Here is a 16,853-nt window from a genome sequence, read left to right as displayed (position 1 = left end):
AGTCACTACCAGTGGTCACAGAATCACAGAATCATTTAGGTTGGAAAAGACCTTGAATATCATCTAGTCCAACCATAAGCCTAACACTGCTTTCAGCTCTGCTTTCTCCATCTGTGCTACCGAAGAAAGAGAGTAAAGGCTGATGAAAGTCGGCATTTTCTGCTGAGAAATGGGAACTTCTCTTGGTAAGGCAGAAGTGAAGTCATTGCCATTGACTGCACGTCTGCCCTGCAGGGGTGTGGGGAAGCTGGTGTGGGAAGGGAAGGACGTTGCCTTCCAGCCTGTGCTATAATGATAAATAACAGGAGTCATCATTCAGTTCTCAACTGACATATATTGACACAACAGAAAAACCCAAGCTTCTCAGGCTACTACTCCCACCTCTGAACCTGCAGCACATTCTTCCTTCTGGCAAAGCTCTTGTGTTCATTTGATGGCACCAGGATTTGCTCCTATGCTGCTCTTATTCAGTCCCACAGTTACACTCAGTTACTTTCCTTCAAGTTGTTGGGACGGGGGGAGTAGAAGCGGCCCCCAACACACACTTCATTGCCAAAGCAAGACACATGACGCTGGCCACTCCATCCCGTTAGCTGAGGAGTAAGCAAACATGGAGTGCAGGGATAAAGCCATCTCTTTTGCCCTTCCCTCCTCCCACTTCTCAGGCAGAGGAGAGAAGCAGAAAGCATATCTTATTTCATGCCTCTGGCATGTAGAAGTAAGAACATTATTTTATAATAATCTTATTATTAAAGATCAGATGATGACAGCTGATGATGAGGCGCCGTTTGGAGGAGCCCTGTCAGTGGGCTCATTGTTAGTGCCAGTGCCTCTGCCCAGGCGAGCTGAAGGCAGCCCTTCTCCGTCAGCCCCATGCTGCCGGGGCAGCTAGTCTTGGGCTTTCTCTCTGGCGTCTCCAGAGGGACAGCATGGGGTCACAGCAGGGCCACATGCTCAACACTGGTCTACTAGCAACCCCGGCCTGGGCTAGAAAACACAAAGGGCACGGCTGTGGAGTTTTTCAAAATGCTAAAGCTGCTTTCCTCTGTGCAACAGAAAGCAGATCCCTACTACATTTCTTTCATTTTAAGAGTAAAACCCTTGTGGTTTTGATTTTTTTCCTCTCTTTGCCTCGTTTTAAAACTCAGATTCCCTGTTCACAGGTAGCTTTACCTTAGATGGTTATTTTTCACATCAGTGAAGATACCAGACAAAATGGTCCTCTTCCTGATGGATACATTACTGGTATCAGGATTAGGGTTTTGAGCTTTTTAAAGCCATTTTGAGGGCTTTATAGAGGCCCTTAAGCTTTTTTGAACTTTATAAAGGCCACCTGGGAGGGAGCTCAGCCCACAATACAGAGTGGATTGCTGACAGACAGACCTGCCCTCCCAACAGACATCTTTTCTATAGCTGCACTTGGAGATTCTGCTGCCTACAAAGCAAGTGTAGGACATAGATCCACTCCTGCGGTCTCACCAATAGCAGAGACCACGTGCAAGCATCCTCCTTGGTGTTTAGCACCATGACTTCAAAGGCTGTACAGAGCCCTTGTGACTAATAACTAGGAATTGTCAACTAATCATCACCTTCATCGTGCCAGCACACAGAGCTCAGGGGGGTTCCAAATATGCAACTCCTCCAGCTGGGCTGTCATCACTTCCAGCAGCATGGGGAAGTAGGTGGCTCTAGGAGCGGTATCTCAGCTGTAATCACTCCATGCTTAGCTCCACCAGGCAGGTGGTTTTGTGTGACTACATGAGATGTTAATTTTTTAGCTCTTTCACCAAAACAGCTAAGCAGAGTAGCACCTCAGGTACACTGAAACGAGAGTAGGGGTGTAGTTAACCCAACCTCAAGAGTCATATAGAAAAAAGGGATTTGTCCTCTTATCATTGATATGCACAGATATAATGTACCTGTCTGCTGCACTGCTCGGCCTGGGTTAAATACTGTGCTGCGGCTCTGTTGCAATCATGCTGGTCACTGTTGGGATGGAACAGGATTGAAGCAGCAATCAGCTTTCATTTGGAATTAAAAATACAAACATGTTGCCTATGTAAACAGAAAACACATCTACAGAGTGAGTTGTACATGTGTGATAAAGGTAATGACTTTGAGAGCCACACCTGGTGGTGACATGTCAAGGGTAATGCCTTGGTCAGCAGAGAACGTTAACTGCGAAGTCTCTGTGGCACAAAATACACCAAATGGTAGGTATTTCCTCCTTCATAGTCGTCAGGAAAAGCTGACCAGCAGCCCCACACACCATGGAAGAGTCTCCAGGGGTAGGACTGGGGATGTACCTAATTCACATAAACAGAGTCCTGCCTTGAGAACTGCACGGGAAGGGGAGCCCAAGGAAAGGAATTCCCCATCTCTGCTGGTGCTGCAGTTGTGCCTTGCATGCCAGGGCACCCCCGTGCAGACAGGCATTCCTGCGGTGCCTAGAAACCAAGCCAGGGACGGCTTTGGAGACTTACCGTTCTTCGGGCAGTCATAGCTCTGAAATATGAATGTGTTACAAAGAAGAAATGAAACAAATCCAAATCTGTGTCAGGAAATGATTTTATAAGGCTCCCATTGTGTCTGAACTTAACAAGCAAAGTCTTAATTTCCAATCCGATTCAAAAATCACTGAATCCAAGCGCAGCCTCTTCACTGATTCAGGAGACTTTGCAGCAGGTCTTTTATGAACCACGGAGGGAACACATTTTGGAAAGCAAAAGAAATATGTTAATTGTGCAAAATATTTTCAGCATCCCTTAGAAATGGGCACATTTACCTGCAAGCTGACAAAAAGCATTTAGGTAATAGTTAAAATTCAAAAGAGATTTCGTTACAAATTAATCATTCATGCAATAGCAGAGCAGTTTTGTCTTTTCATTTCCCCTCAAACACTTTGTGCTGCACTGAACAATTTTATACTACTTATTTTTAGAAAATTAACTGCCAGGTCAACTTTCATCAGGTATGACAGATGAGAAATTCAGGAAGGAATAGTGAAACTGGAATAAAGTGGAGTACCTTTCCTCAGTAAAGAGCTAAGTTTTAGTTTTGATGCAACAGAGCACTGACATGAAAACACAAATTAAAGACAACTAGCATAAAAGGACTTAGACACTGAAATGAGGCAGAGATAAGGATTATCCTCTAGGTTAATTTCAAGCAATATGAGCTTTCATGGCGTTTTTCCAGCATCTCTCCTGCCATGACTCATGTCTACTGAGACCAAGAGCAATGGCTGCTGGGGTCAAGCACCCAGCCTGGCTGCCAGCCGAGCACCGCACACTTTGGGCCACCCCTCGGGTGTCAACCGAAGGACAGGGCCACACAGACCTGCAGCAGCAGGAGGCAGCTGTCGGGGACTGGCTGGCACAGCCCTACCTCTTCCAGCCCCAGCAGCGTGTTGACATGAAAACAAGGAGACAAGGCGGGTAAAGGTGCCCATTTCAGCCGACCTGCCTTCATCTGTGGCTTGGCCTGCCCTTTCTCTGGGGGAAACCTGTGGTTGCCCGTGTCCTGCTGCGTTGTGGAAATACTGGCAGCTGGAGGGAAGGAGAGTGTTTTTGGTGGGGGGTTGACAGCAGGGAGAACAAGCAAGTTCACCCCACAGAAACACTGGGCAGGGCTAAGCCTATGTGGGTTTTTTCTCAAGCTTTTTCTTAAACAATGGGAGACCAAACTAACCTCACAGTTTTGCATAACATCACCTCATTGCAGGCAGTTTGCTGCAAGTTCCTGTGGAAAGTCTATTATGCCCCTCCGTGCAGATTTCAGTAGTGTGGAGGGAAAAAAAAAATAATAAAAAATTAAATACTGTCTGTCCTCCTAGGATTGCTGAATTGTTGCCTTAGACACCTTCCCCCTTGCCTCCCATGGGATAGCTGCACATCCCAAACAGGCCCCAGACAACTTCGTTCTCATGTGAGCACCTAAAAGCTGTGGGTGACCACTGCTGAAGAGCACCAGGAACCTGCTCCCTACCAAGCCCACCTCTCCCAGTGCCTTCCTGTCCAATCTAATACCTGAAGTTTTCTCTATCAACAACATTGTGGTGGGTCAAAGATAGCAGCAAGCAGAGCCAACAGCCTGGGGGACTGCAGCAACATGCTGCACTTGTTTTTATCTTGCCCTCTAGCTGTTACCATTTTGCCAGCATCCCTCCCAGTCTGCAGATACAGCTGTGCCAGCGAGAAGCATCTCTTGGCTTTGCCCATGTCACAGAGGTAGTGGCATAACTACAAGAGAAGAAAAAATAATCTTTTCCAGCATCACACTGCACATGGATGATGGAGGAAGTGACACAGCTGTGCTCAGAGGGTGAGAACAGCAGCAGTTCTCCTGTGCAGAGGCCCCAGGCTTGAACTGATCCCAACCCAGAACCCAACACAGGTCCTAAAGAAAAGGCTATTGTTACTGGACAATAACTGCCAGTAGTCTACACAAAGCCACTGGTTTCATGCCATTTCTTGGTGGAAACATGCCCATATCCTGTGTTAACTCAGCAGCTGCTGTACCAGTGTGACCAAAGACTGCTTTTTTTTTAAGCTTCCACACAGACCTTCCAAAATTTCAAAAAAGCATCACTACTGGGCAGTTTTGGGGGAAGTCAAGCCAGCAAACATGCAAAATCAAAGCCAAATAGGGAGATGAATTCTCTATGCTGATCCTCTGCTCCTGTCCAGCTCTATGAGACCATCTTCACAGGACCAAAAGGAGACTCAGAAGACAGAAGCTACCTGGGACCCTACTGGGAAGGGCTGGCTCCAGAGGCCTTTCCTCGCTCCAGCTGCAGCAGATCCTGGGGAGAAACCTCCAGGTTTGACCTTCAGGGGCCCTTCACCTGCCTCAGCGCTGGAATCCACCTCTGGCTAGAGCTGTTTTTGTTGGAGCCCTTCTCTTTCCTCACCCGGTTGTGGCAGGAAAGTTCAAGGTGTCCTGGCAGCAGAAAGCTCCTTTGCTCCACCCTCTGCCCTGCACATCGGCTCTCTGAGGTGATCGAGGATTTGCTGAACCAGAGCTGCCAGTGACAGCGACCTGGTCTGTGTGGTCTGTGTGGCAGCTTGGGTGGGAGCTGGACCCCCGGCATGAAGCACTTCTGCGAGCCCTGGGCAGCCTTCGCTGTGCTCTTCTTCGCCACTGTGACCTGGCATTCCTGCTCAGCAGGTATTTCTCTTATGCTCCAGTTTCCATACCCTGCCTTTTCCCCTTACTCCTTCTACTATACCTATACTTAGTACTGTACCTACTTCCTACTGCTATATACTTACATGTATTGACCACTGACAGTAATTTGTCCTTTAAAAACAAGGTGGACTCCACTGGCTCATCTAAAAAGTGTAAGGAGCTGGAATTAATTAATGCTAATGAGAATTACCTGACATGATTGATCACAGCATCTTTCTGATAAGAGGTGCTTTTGCCAGTTATTTACAGATCCACTGTAGATGTGGCTGAGCTGCAGGTTGCTCCGCTGAATGGCAAGGAGATAGGGGACCACAGTTACTTGGCCATCATGTGCTTGCTGAAGCAAGGGACCACTTGAAATACCAAGAGGCTCACTGTAGTCCAGTTTAGCTCTTATTAGATTTTTTTTTTCTTTCAGGAAATCTGGCTTGGGTGTCCCCTTAATTGGAGAAGTTGCCTAAAACCAAAATGTAAATGAGAACCATGAGCTGCTCTTTTCCCATCAGGCTACTGCCTGCATTTGTGCATCAGCACCAGTTGAGACCTGCCAGATGTTTAAAGATGGGTTAGCTTTGACAGCCTGTCCTTTGGGCTGGAAAGTCTATAAACATGAACCAACACTGTATTCTGCAGCGCTTTCTTCCACAGGTCATACAGTTTTTAATGATTCTTCCCAGTGCTCCTGTAAGGTATTTATTAACTCAGAAAACAAATTATGGGCTTGACCAAGGTCATTCAGCAAGTCCTAGCAGAGTCTAGGGAGAGGAATGGGGAGCACTCAGACCCTTCCCTGGAGCAGTCTGCCCAGGGACCTGTTCCCAGCGTGGTGGCAGCCAGAAGGAAAGCTCTGGTCTTGCTGATGGTCAGTCAGCTCAAAATGCAAAGCAGGTGCCCTGAAGGGGGACATCTGCAGGACAACATCAGTTTATAAGCTATTGCTGGGACAATACCAAACTCAAAGCAAAGGTTTAGTCAAAGAACTGGTTCTGTTTCGTTTTCCTGAGCTGAAACTAAACCTGAGCTATTATTTTGAAGTATTCAACAAAATCAAGCTGGAACTGATTTTCTCTCTATCACACTCCACACTAATGGTTTGACTGGAAATAGTTCTTTCATAGCTGCTGCCTCATCTTTGGACCAGACCAGCAGCACATTGGAGCCCCTCCATCAGCATGCAGCAGGAACCCTTACTCCCGTAGCCTCTCCAGGCTGTTTTTCATTTATCTCTGCAGGGGTCCATTTCAGCAATGGGATACTTCATCTGGCTGAACTTGAACTGTGCTGCTCATAGTGGCCCCGGAGGAGATATTTCTTTGACTCCCTTCCTTCTGCAGCAGGGGACAGGCTGGTATTAATGCACGGGGACCATAGCATCCTGCAGCTGTCCTCACATCTGATCCTGCAGTGTTATGAGGTGCATGCTGAAACTGAGGAGCAAGGGGGGGATTAAGAGGTCTAACGAGGGTTTGGCCTGTGATGCCATGTACCTTTGGAGGCTTGGAGACCAGTCACCACACTGTGCCAGACTGCAAGTGTGCTCCGATTCTAGGTAGGAAGTAGGATAAAGAGGCAAAACCTTAACCGAAGTCCCTGTCCTCCTCTCCCTCCCTTACTTATTTCTCTATGTTGTGTTTTCCAATCTGAGCTGGTTAATGAGTTTCAGGCACAGCTCCACCTGATCTGCAGCAGAGCCAAAGCTTCCCACTGAGGCTGTGGTGGATCTGCTGAAGCTCTGCACGGACGGGCTCAGCCCTCAGCTCAGCCAGATTCCTTCGCACCCCAGAGAGACACCAGGAATTTTCTAAGGGCAAAAGGAGGTAGATGTACACCTCGCTGGCCATGGATCTCCCCATGCCACTGAATGCTCTCTCCCATTTAATTCCTGTTCGTTCTGCCCCTGTAGTTTGGGAAAGGACAGTGGTTAATTTGAGCTCTGAGTGAACAGCTCACACGAGGGGCATGCTCAGGTAGAGGCAGTGATCCTTCTGCTCCTTAGGGCTGGTGCTCCAGCAGGTTTCTCTAGAGCCTGTGTTGACAGTGGTAGAGTGAGGAGGCTTACCCTGATGCAGTGATGCTTAGGGGCAGGAACTTATTTTCTCCAGGTTGTTTCCATCCCACAGATCTCTTCAAGACCAATGGCTTTCAGATTTTTATGCTTGATGCCCAGTATTGCTTTTCTAATCCAACTTGCTTTTTCTCCTATGCTTTTCTTCCAGCAGCAGCTGAAGACATCACCAATGTTTCAACAAGCTCCATGCTCACAACTGAGTACGAATCACCATGTCTTAGTAAGTCTTCATAAATCACTATCATTACTACCATGATACAGCCAGGTGGTGAGACGACACAGGTGACTGAGAGGCTGTCCTGGAAAAGGATTTATCTGTTGTCAAGGCTCCCATTGCGGGTAAAACTCTGGGACGCATTTCTAAGACTCCTCCACTGGCATGTCCTGTATATCTTATGCAAATTCTAATGGATTCATAGCTTTGAACAGATCAATTCAACTAAAGCTCCCTACCAGACTGACTGCCTGTAGGCACAATGTGGTCTTCGGGAAGAAACCTCCTTCCCCTACCCCTCCAGGTCTTCCCCAGACAGCCAGTCCCAAGCAACCTGAGGTCCCACCAGCCCTTCCGGCCATTCTCCATCCCAAATGTCAAATATCCCAGCAGTCCTGCACTTCCTGAATTATAGTATGTGTACCAGCAGAGCCACGATACTTCAAAGCATGACATGGGCATAGGGGGCATGCGTCCCTCCCCCTTCTCTAGGCACATATAGAACATATCTCTCGTTCTGGGAAGAGCTGCTCCCTGCCACACAGGACAATTGTACTGCACTAAAGGCCAATGCACAGGAACATGGTCCTGCCTGACACACATGAATGAGAGCAACTGAGCAGCACCCGCACTTGCCTCTTCTCTGGAAACGTGCAGGATGCTGGCTGCCCTGCACCAAGCTCAGAAGACATTTGCTTTTCACAGCTGACAAGCTTAATGCATGTCCACATGCAATGCATACAGCTGCAAGGTCGTTTTGGCTGCCTCGGCTCTCCTGGGTGCTGGGGTTTCATGCTCAGCTTCTATTCCAGCCCAAGGGGTCAAGATACCAGTGTCCTCCAAGATCCCTTTGGTTATTTCCACGTTACCACCCAGGATGCAGACACAGAGCTAGGTATCTTCACTGTGCCATTGTGATGGAAAAAAATTGGCAGATACCTTTAGCCAACAGCATAACTGAAACAACAAATAACACATTCCTTAACCGACTTTAGAAAATTGGACTGATTTAAAAAAAAAGATGCAAAAGGTGCAAGAAAAAATACATTGAATTATTAAAATTATTTCATTTTTAAACACATAATGATCCCCCAATGGTGGTGTATTTTGCAGCTGTTATATGCAAGCCACACCCAGCAGAGAACAGTCTCTGCATCTATTGCCAGCAGAGGTACTGAGTACTTAAACTAATGGAGATCCTGCTGAAGCATGTCTCCACTAGAGAATCTCTGACTCTCTCACATGAAGTTTTCTTTATCCCAGGCTTATTTTTAAGTGTCTACTTCTATCACACTCCATTCCTAAAACTGAATGAGGAAATGCTAAGTAGGTGTTTTAAAAGATTTCCATAACGGTGAGCGCAGTAGTAAGAGGAGCAGCTTAGGTGTTTGGCCAGACAGGGATGATTGAGTCTTGAAGACATACAGATGAAACTGAATATTGCCATCCCCCAGGTTAAGAGTCAGGCCTAGGAGAAAGATGCCAAAGCAGACTGACAGGCCACAGGGCATACGGTGAAGTCACTGTCTTATCTGCAATGAAAATCTGTTATGTACTTGGTCTCTCATCAGCTCTTTTAATTTCTTTGCCACCAGACATGAACTTCTGCACACAAGCAGCCATGTGCTGCGCGACGGGTGTGGATGATTATGGATGGATTGCAGCAGCCGTTGGCTGGAGCCTCTGGTTTCTGACTCTCATCCTGCTCTGCGTGGACAAGGTCATGAAACTCCGGCCTGACGAACCCAAATATTTCGTGGCCTGAAGCAGGGCAAGCCAGCAAGCAGCAGAACCCGGGAGCAGTGAGGTGCAGACAGACTGACTGGCATCTCAAGCACTTCCTAAGGAACAAAAAAGAAAGGGAACATACCTTCAGCCAAAATAGGCCAGATCTAAATGGGGCACCTACTGGGGCTTCATCTTCCCGGCGGGTCAGAGCTGCCAGCCAAGGTGTAGAGCGGGCAAGTCCCTGCAAACCACCACATATGTCCCACAGTGCACAGAAAACTTTTCCCTGAGCGTTTCCATGCTTGCTGTGAGTGCCCCAGGAGCGATGAGATGCTGAAGGATCAGTTACCAGCCTATAGCACATTGCCTTAAGACAACCCAGTGCATAACCTTTGACTCTGAAACATGAAGTGGGCAAATAAAGCTATTTTCTGGAGGATCAGTGTTACCAGATCCATTACTAGGCTATAGGCCAGGTTACATTGGTAAGGGGATGTAACTCATTCATTATACTGAGTCCTCCTCACTCCCTAAACTGCGGATTTTAAATTCTATTAACTGATACAAGTGAAATATCTGTTATGGAAACTTAAGGATTGCTTGGGTTGGTTTAAAACCAAAACTACTTTTTCCAGTGAAGTTTATATGTGAACTGTTTTGTAGGAATTGAACGTTGACTGTATTTATTTAGCTTGCACCTGTCTGTGTAACTAAGCTGAGCTGAATCATGGCAAGCAGGTTTAAACCAGCATATCCAATTCATGCACAAAACTGCTCCTATTTATGCAAGATGATAATAAACACTCTTATTTATGGAAAGATTCTAACTGGTTTATATTCATAAAGCTTATACTGGCAAGGAATTACCCAACCCAAATTGTTAGAAACTTGCTTCTAACAAGAAATATTCACACAGGAGGGTTTGCCTCCCTGCAGTCAAACTGTCTTGTTTGGGGCAGTTGCACCAGTTTGATTTCTGTCCATTATTAAAACAATAAATCAGTGTTAAACCCATCTAGACATACACAGGATTACCAAACCTGCTAGAGACCAACTGAAGTGAAACATAAAAAGTTGCTTTTAAACCAAAGAAAGATCTACTGGAGATTTGTATCTATTAAATATCATTAAAGTCTTCCCTTCAGCTTTTCAATGCATAACTTTTCCAGTTAGAAAAGATACAACTCAGTTTAAGACTCTTCAGATGAATTCTGGCACAACTAGGCACTTTGATCAGGACAACACTGTGCGTTCAGAGTGATGGGCAGTTGCTCCTTATCAACTATCCACCGTAAGCAGGAATGGGTACAAGTTAGACACTGAAGAGAAGACATCCTCCCCTATCATTAGTATCTCTTAAGACAAAAAATATCTTCTGAGGTGAAATGCTAGGCAGAGATGCTAGCATCAGGAAATAAAGTTTTGAAAGGGAAGGGCTTAAGGCTTCTGTCGCTTTTTTACTGTGTGTGTTTTGTTTCATCGTTTTGGGCATTTTCTTCTCACATGCACCACATTAGTAGTAGTAAACAATCACAAAACATTGCTCAATTAAGAAAAAAATCTTAACATTTCAACATACAATGATTAAAACAGAAGTAATTTTCACAAGCCAAATCTCTGTGTTGGACCAGCCAACTACAACTTTTCATAAAAAAAACAAAAACAAAAAACCAAACCAAACCTCATATATGTACGAACTTACAGAAACAAGGGACTACATTTTACGGTTGGTGCTGACTGAAAGAACAGTGAGTTGACAGCTAAGAACCTCTGCAGTCACTGATGGACAACCAATCTTACAGCTACATCCATCATTTTTTCCCTGATTTATTAGTTTTAATAATGGAAAGTGTGCATTGGCCTGAAAGCAACGTGATAGATACTGTGAAAACCTCCACGTATCACCTTAGTGTCTACCTTTTGCAGACCTCTGCCTGCGGTTCTCCAGTCTTATGGAGATTGTTCTCCTGGTCAGGAACACAGAAGTGTCTGCTGGATATGGCACTGTTTTTCACCTTTTAGGGAATACGTTCCATAGCTTTTGCATTTCCTTGGCTAAGGCTGTGAGTGCATGGACGCAGCCAGTCACGGAAGTAAATCTATTCCAGTCTGAAGAGTTGTAAGCACACGATGCAAGCTCTAGATGTCCTATAGCCCAGCACTACATCTGCAAACCAGCTTCATAACAACTAGGCAATTCTGAAGGGCTTCCTAAAGCTTCCCTTTAAGAGCACAGCTTGTTCTTCACACTCTCCAAAATAATTTGTTTGTGTGCAGCTACCTTCAAGGAATGTAGTAGACTTAAACCTCAAGCTTTGCTTCTCACAGCTTCTGTTGAGGGTTCCCAGCTCAACCAAACTGGGGAAAAAAGGAGAAAAAAATGTAGTTTTTCATATAATGCAATGTTTCCAAGGATTTTGTATTCCTGTGTTCAAGGGTGACACCCAAGTCTCAACAAAATCAGGTATACAAATGGAATATCTTACAGATAATTTCTTCTGTGAAATATATACTTTTTCTAGACCAGTGACCTGTAAACGTCTGATCTAATATAATAGTTTTGTTTGTCTACTGCATCACCTATTTTGACATCTGACATTGCCAGGTTTCATCTATAGCTTCTTTTTTTCAAATCATTTGACTTCCTATGAAGTGGATTGAGTCATTTAGAATGTAGTCCTATAAAGAATTTCATGAACATACTCACACTGTGTTCAGGATCCCTAAAGTGGCAGCATCCCAATATCTCAAAGGCTATCCACGTAAACGACTTATCTGTTCCTATGCAATACAGTACAAAAAACCCCCAAACCTCTTTCAAAGAGACTCTCCGAGGTACATGCTGTATGTTCTACTGATCCTAGGTATGGTGGGCAATCACAAATAAAATGCAAAGCAATACACAATGCAAAAGGAGGAGAAAAACCCTAATGGTATCGGTCAGTGTTTCAGGGGTTTCTCAATAGTTACAGAAAGTACAGAGTAAAAAAGTTGCCTCCAAAAGACTTGAGAAATTGATACAAAGACAAAAATCAGTATGCAAAAATGATTATACATACCTGATTTACAATAAGTATAATTTAAAGATTATTTGTGGTCCGCTGTTAACATTTCCTGGAATATTTTTAGCTAGGGAACACATGGTAGCACATCTTGTGGGTTATAACCCCTATTTTAAGACCGATCAAGTCACAGTAGAAGGCCGTGGTCTGGTTTTGACGCAGAAGTTAAAAGTGACTCTACAGCACAACGCCTTATAAATGTGGTCCACGAGCAACATAACAGACTGGTGTACTCATTTATTGTGTATTATTTCACATTCCTAATAATATCACTGACCTTATAATACCTCTTATAGTAGATCCCAAACTAGTGAAATGTTGCCTGAGTCCTGTTGACTTCAAGGGAGCCTCACAGACATGCGGCACATGCCTTGTTTTGTTGTTTGGGTTTTTGTTCATTGTAATTCAGGAAGCCTGGCATTTTTGTTCTCATGGGAAACCTTGGAAGCAAAACCTAACTCCTGATTTACCAGCGTGCATAATTCATTTCACCTGTGTTTAATCCTTGGTGCCCCTTCAGACTGCTACACATAATGCCATGCTGTAGCCCTGACATGGTTTAGGCTCTTGTACATCTCAAAGCATGTAAAAAATAAGATGATGGCTCATATGACCTATTAAACTGCAAACTACCCTCTCAGAACAATGATGGAAATGTTAATGCTCCAGTCATTTATTGTCCAGTCAAATTCTATGTCCTTGGACCAAAAATTTCCTCACTGGAATGAGATGGAGAAGAAATCCAACTCATATGACTTAGAACAAAGAAAAGCAAAAAAATGGTTGAAACCTGGACTGCTGAATAAAAATAAGTGACTGAAAAACAGGAGTTTGAATGCTAAACACTGCTGATCAATCCAGAACAGTCCTTCATATTTTCTGGACAGTTTCCGTATTTCAGGCATGAAGGTATGAAGTGCCTGGAAAGGAAAGAGAGATGCGGATGGCACCTGGGAAAGCTGCTGGTCTGCAAGTGTCTCAGACAGACAGACAGAGCAGCAAGACATGTAACTGATCAGCACTTCCAATACCAAAAGAGAAAAACACTAGCAGCAGCACATAGCATTCCAGGGTAACTACTTTAATTTGCCTGGAGATAATATCCATCACCTCTGACTAGCGATTTTTAAAATTCTTAATTCAAGACTAAATGGATTGGTACTTGATGCATGACTCTTCATCTTTTTAGATACCGTTGCTCTGGTAATGACTCACATTACTCACTGCCTTTATCCTTGGGGTTTTAGTGAATGAGCTTCATATTAAGTAATTGCACTTTACAATGATTACACTTTGCAAAATCACTAGAGGGATGAAAGCTGGCAAGCATCTGAGCTTCCTACTTGCACGAAACACAGAGAAAAGACAGAGGTTAAATACATAAGAAGAGGTGCTCTGTACTGAGACTTTGTAGGAATTTTGATAAAGGCATTACAAAACCTAGGATTTCAGAAAATTATTGTAATTAATTACAACAAAAGAATGAAATATAGGCATTCTTGGGAAGTAACCACCCTCTCTCGTCATTACACTCCAGATCACATTTATTTTATGGTTATCAGTGGTGCCAGCATCTATTATGGAATCCAAACCTCAATGCAGGTTTCTGTCCCAGAATGAAACTTTTCAAAGAGCTTATTTCCAACTCCTGCTTTGTAATAACCTTTTGGAAACAAACATGGGGTAAACAATGCAGTATTGTCTCCCAAGTCTGCAAACAGAGCTGTAATTTTTTCAAAGCTAAGAGACACGCAGGCTTTTCCTGTACAATTTGGCAGCATGAAATCTAGACACACATGCAGTTAACTGCTTTGCTTGCCTATCAGAAGTAATGGTTAATGGACCCCTATGTCTTGCTGGCATAAAACTCCCCTAGAATTGACCTCTCCCTGCAAAAAGAAAGCCTCTCTGCATTCACAGGGGAAAATTGTCCAGTCTCAGTGGCCAGCGAATGAACCTCTGTTCCAGACCCCACGCCCTGCTTGCCATGGTGCCCGTTGCTCTAAGAGCTAAAGAACTAAACTAAGTGTAAATGTTTACATTTTCTCCCTCTGCCGCTGAGTGGTAAAGTCACAACTTCTATCTGTAAACCTGCCAGATGCTTATTTTGGGGACAACTTGAACTGAACACCCTTTACTTTGTGTAAATCCTAAATCCCTCTACTTCTCTGTCTCTCCAAAGCCACCCCCCCTTGCCCCCCAATCTGGTTTGCCACTTGAGGGAACCAAAAGAGCCTGGGGCAATTTATAACCTAATTTAGACAAAGATGCCACAGGCCATACAGACCTTTCATATGCTTTTGCAACAGCGTGGTGGGATCAAAAACCCCTCTAGTCCAGTTTGGGGAAGATAAAAACCACACTGCACACAGCAATCCTCCCTTCCCCTCCCCTCCTCTGCCCTGCTCACAGGTGAAATCCAGCACGCTTCTGATACAGAACTGAGCTCTCGCGCAGCAGCTCTTCCCCCTAGTATTTTGAAATTAATCCTTTGAGGACTGTGGATAGTTTCATGCAATAATACCTTTCTATGACTTTCTTTTCAACTTCTCCCTCACGATTACAATCACTCTGGTTTTCCCTTATCCTTGCGTCTCCTATTGATCTCATTTTCCATAAACTTCACATACTCACTACTGAGTTCGTGTACCAACTTAAACAGTGTCACCCTTCAACTACTTAGTAAGTGGCTTTATTTTTAAAAATAATTATATGGAAGACATTTCTCTAATCCTCGAGTCCTAGTTAAACTTTTCGCTGCCTCTGTGTTCTTTGGTGGCCAAATTTTCTAAACTATTAACCCATTTCAGCTTTACCTTTATTATTCCCTATTTACTCAATACACTAGGTTTCCTCCCTTCACTCCCTGCCCACAGCTGTGCCCAGTGCCCACAAAGCTTTGTCCTTTCCTTTTCTTCCCTTTCTAGTGGGGAACTGGAAATCAAATCAACTCCCAACTGATGTTCCCGTGAGCTCTACCTCTTTTCTGATGACGTCACTAAGTTCTTTTTATTAATAACCCATCACTGCCTTTTGCCGTATCTTTGACTTTTTCAATCATAAAGACAAAGCAAGTGGTACCAACATACGGAGCCGCTGTTGGTGAGTCACTGGGAGGACCAGAACCACCTTTCCTCGTCTGTCATTTCCAGCTCATGATAAAACATGCAGCTAAATTCATTTTTCAGTGCAACTTTCTGGAGCAAGAGTTACAGTACTTCTTCAGGTCCTCTACAACAATGTCTGCTTTGTCTAAACGGGGGAAGAGAAGGGAGACAGCTGCAAAGGAACCTCTGCTAGGCTGTCACCCCTACATGGCATTCCAACGTACTGTATGTATACACCAGATCACTCCAGCAACGTTCAGTTCTAAGGTGGCAACCCTCTGGGCTCAAAAATACGCAGAAGTCACCGTGCTTCAGCTGAGCTATACTAATGTCTCATACAGACATTGTGTGATGTTAGGTAAGAGACGTTAGTTCATTCTTAAATGAAGCAGACTAAATAATGTTCATTGGCACTAGCATTAAGTGCTTCTTAAGTGCAGGAAACAGCACACTTTTCTCCCAGGCCTAAGTGAGACTACTGGAGGCAATGTTGTGTCTGCTGGAAATGGCAAACTTCTCTTAACCTCTTTGCAGTTCTACTGTGCAAAAGCAAGAATGTGGTTTCCGGCACCCTAGCAAGTTTTCTTCCACATGGCAGTGAAGTGTAGGAGGATGTAGCAATAATGTAAATATTTGACTGCGCATCTAGAAATCCTCTGAAATGGGAGAACCCTCACCTTTAACCTTGGATTCTTGATGTGTTCTTGTTTAAAGCTGCCATCATCAAGCCCAAAGACAGAAACTGTCATAAGGATCAGACTCACCCATGGAAATGCTTGACAAGCGTTCCATGCAAAATACAGGGTGACTTACCTGAAACCATTTTATCCAGGAATGCAGCAATCAGTTAATGAGTTTGTGGGTGCCCAGATCACCTGTATTGCACAGAATTTGAACAATTTCATACTTGGAAACTATGCTGAAGTATACTGATAGTGGTTAATCCACATTTCTTTCCCCTGTTTCCTTAAGCTGAAGGAGAAAGCTTCCTGATTTTTTATTATTGCAATATTTTTAAAATTCCCATTTCTTCAGTCAAGTTTCTTTCAGATCTACATTTTGGGACCAAAAGAGCGCAGCACATTGCCAAATACAACACTGCATTAATTTTTCTTGAATACAAAGAAATTTTTCCTGAAACACAAACAATATCCAGCTACTGCTTTTAAATAATGCACAGCATTAAAAGATTCAAACCGCCTGGATGAGAAAACCAACTTCAGAGAAGCCTTGGGACAGAAATCTTTGAGAAGTTTTCATGGGAACATGACAGAGATCTTAAGAAATGTGTACATTAGAATAAAATTGGAAATGCAAAACAATCATTTTCATCTTTCAATCTCTTTTCTACTCTCAATTCTCATTTCATTTTGCCTGCTTTGCATGTGACAATAAGAAGATTACTGTAAGTAAACCTGAGAACCACCAACCATGCCATGGATCCACAGAGGTTTAGCACTCATTTCAAAAGACTCTTCAGAGCA

At 44.2% G+C, this 16,853-nt stretch overlaps 1 protein-coding gene across 2 annotated transcripts; it reads left to right on the top strand.

The window, feature by feature from the left end:
- Positions 1-4,576: 4,576 nt before the first annotated feature.
- On the top strand, positions 4,577-10,631 carry TMEM213 (transmembrane protein 213). 2 transcript variants are annotated; one of them, XM_074901262.1, is made up of 3 exons: positions 4,577-5,169; positions 7,407-7,478; positions 9,068-10,631. In XM_074901262.1, the coding sequence occupies exons 1-3, from the start codon at positions 5,091-5,093 to the stop codon at positions 9,235-9,237; spliced, it is 321 nt and encodes a 106-aa protein (XP_074757363.1). In that variant the 5' UTR covers positions 4,577-5,090; the 3' UTR covers positions 9,238-10,631. The 2 variants fall into 2 exon arrangements, with proteins under 2 accessions (XP_074757363.1, XP_074757364.1); XM_074901263.1 differs by having other exon boundaries at positions 4,581-5,169; positions 7,410-7,478; positions 9,068-10,630.
- The last annotated feature ends 6,222 nt before the right edge of the window (positions 10,632-16,853 follow it).

The sequence above is a fragment of the Athene noctua genome, chromosome 3 (assembly GCF_965140245.1).
Source record: "Athene noctua chromosome 3, bAthNoc1.hap1.1, whole genome shotgun sequence".
In the NCBI taxonomy this organism is placed as follows: Eukaryota; Metazoa; Chordata; class Aves; order Strigiformes; family Strigidae; genus Athene; species Athene noctua.
The sequence above is the reverse complement of the archived record's forward strand: the minus strand, read 5'-3'. Positions and strand labels throughout refer to the sequence as shown.

Excerpts from the sequence above, each read along its gene's own strand:
- TMEM213 (XM_074901262.1), top strand. The coding sequence starts at position 5,091 with ATGAAGCACTTCTGCGAGCCCTGGGCAGCCTTCGCTGTGCTCTTCTTC. Across the intron at positions 5,170-7,406 it reads CTGGCATTCCTGCTCAGCAG|CAGCAGCTGAAGACATCACC; the intron begins GTATTTCTCTTA and ends CTTTTCTTCCAG. Across the intron at positions 7,479-9,067 it reads GTACGAATCACCATGTCTTA|ACATGAACTTCTGCACACAA; the intron begins GTAAGTCTTCAT and ends CTTTGCCACCAG.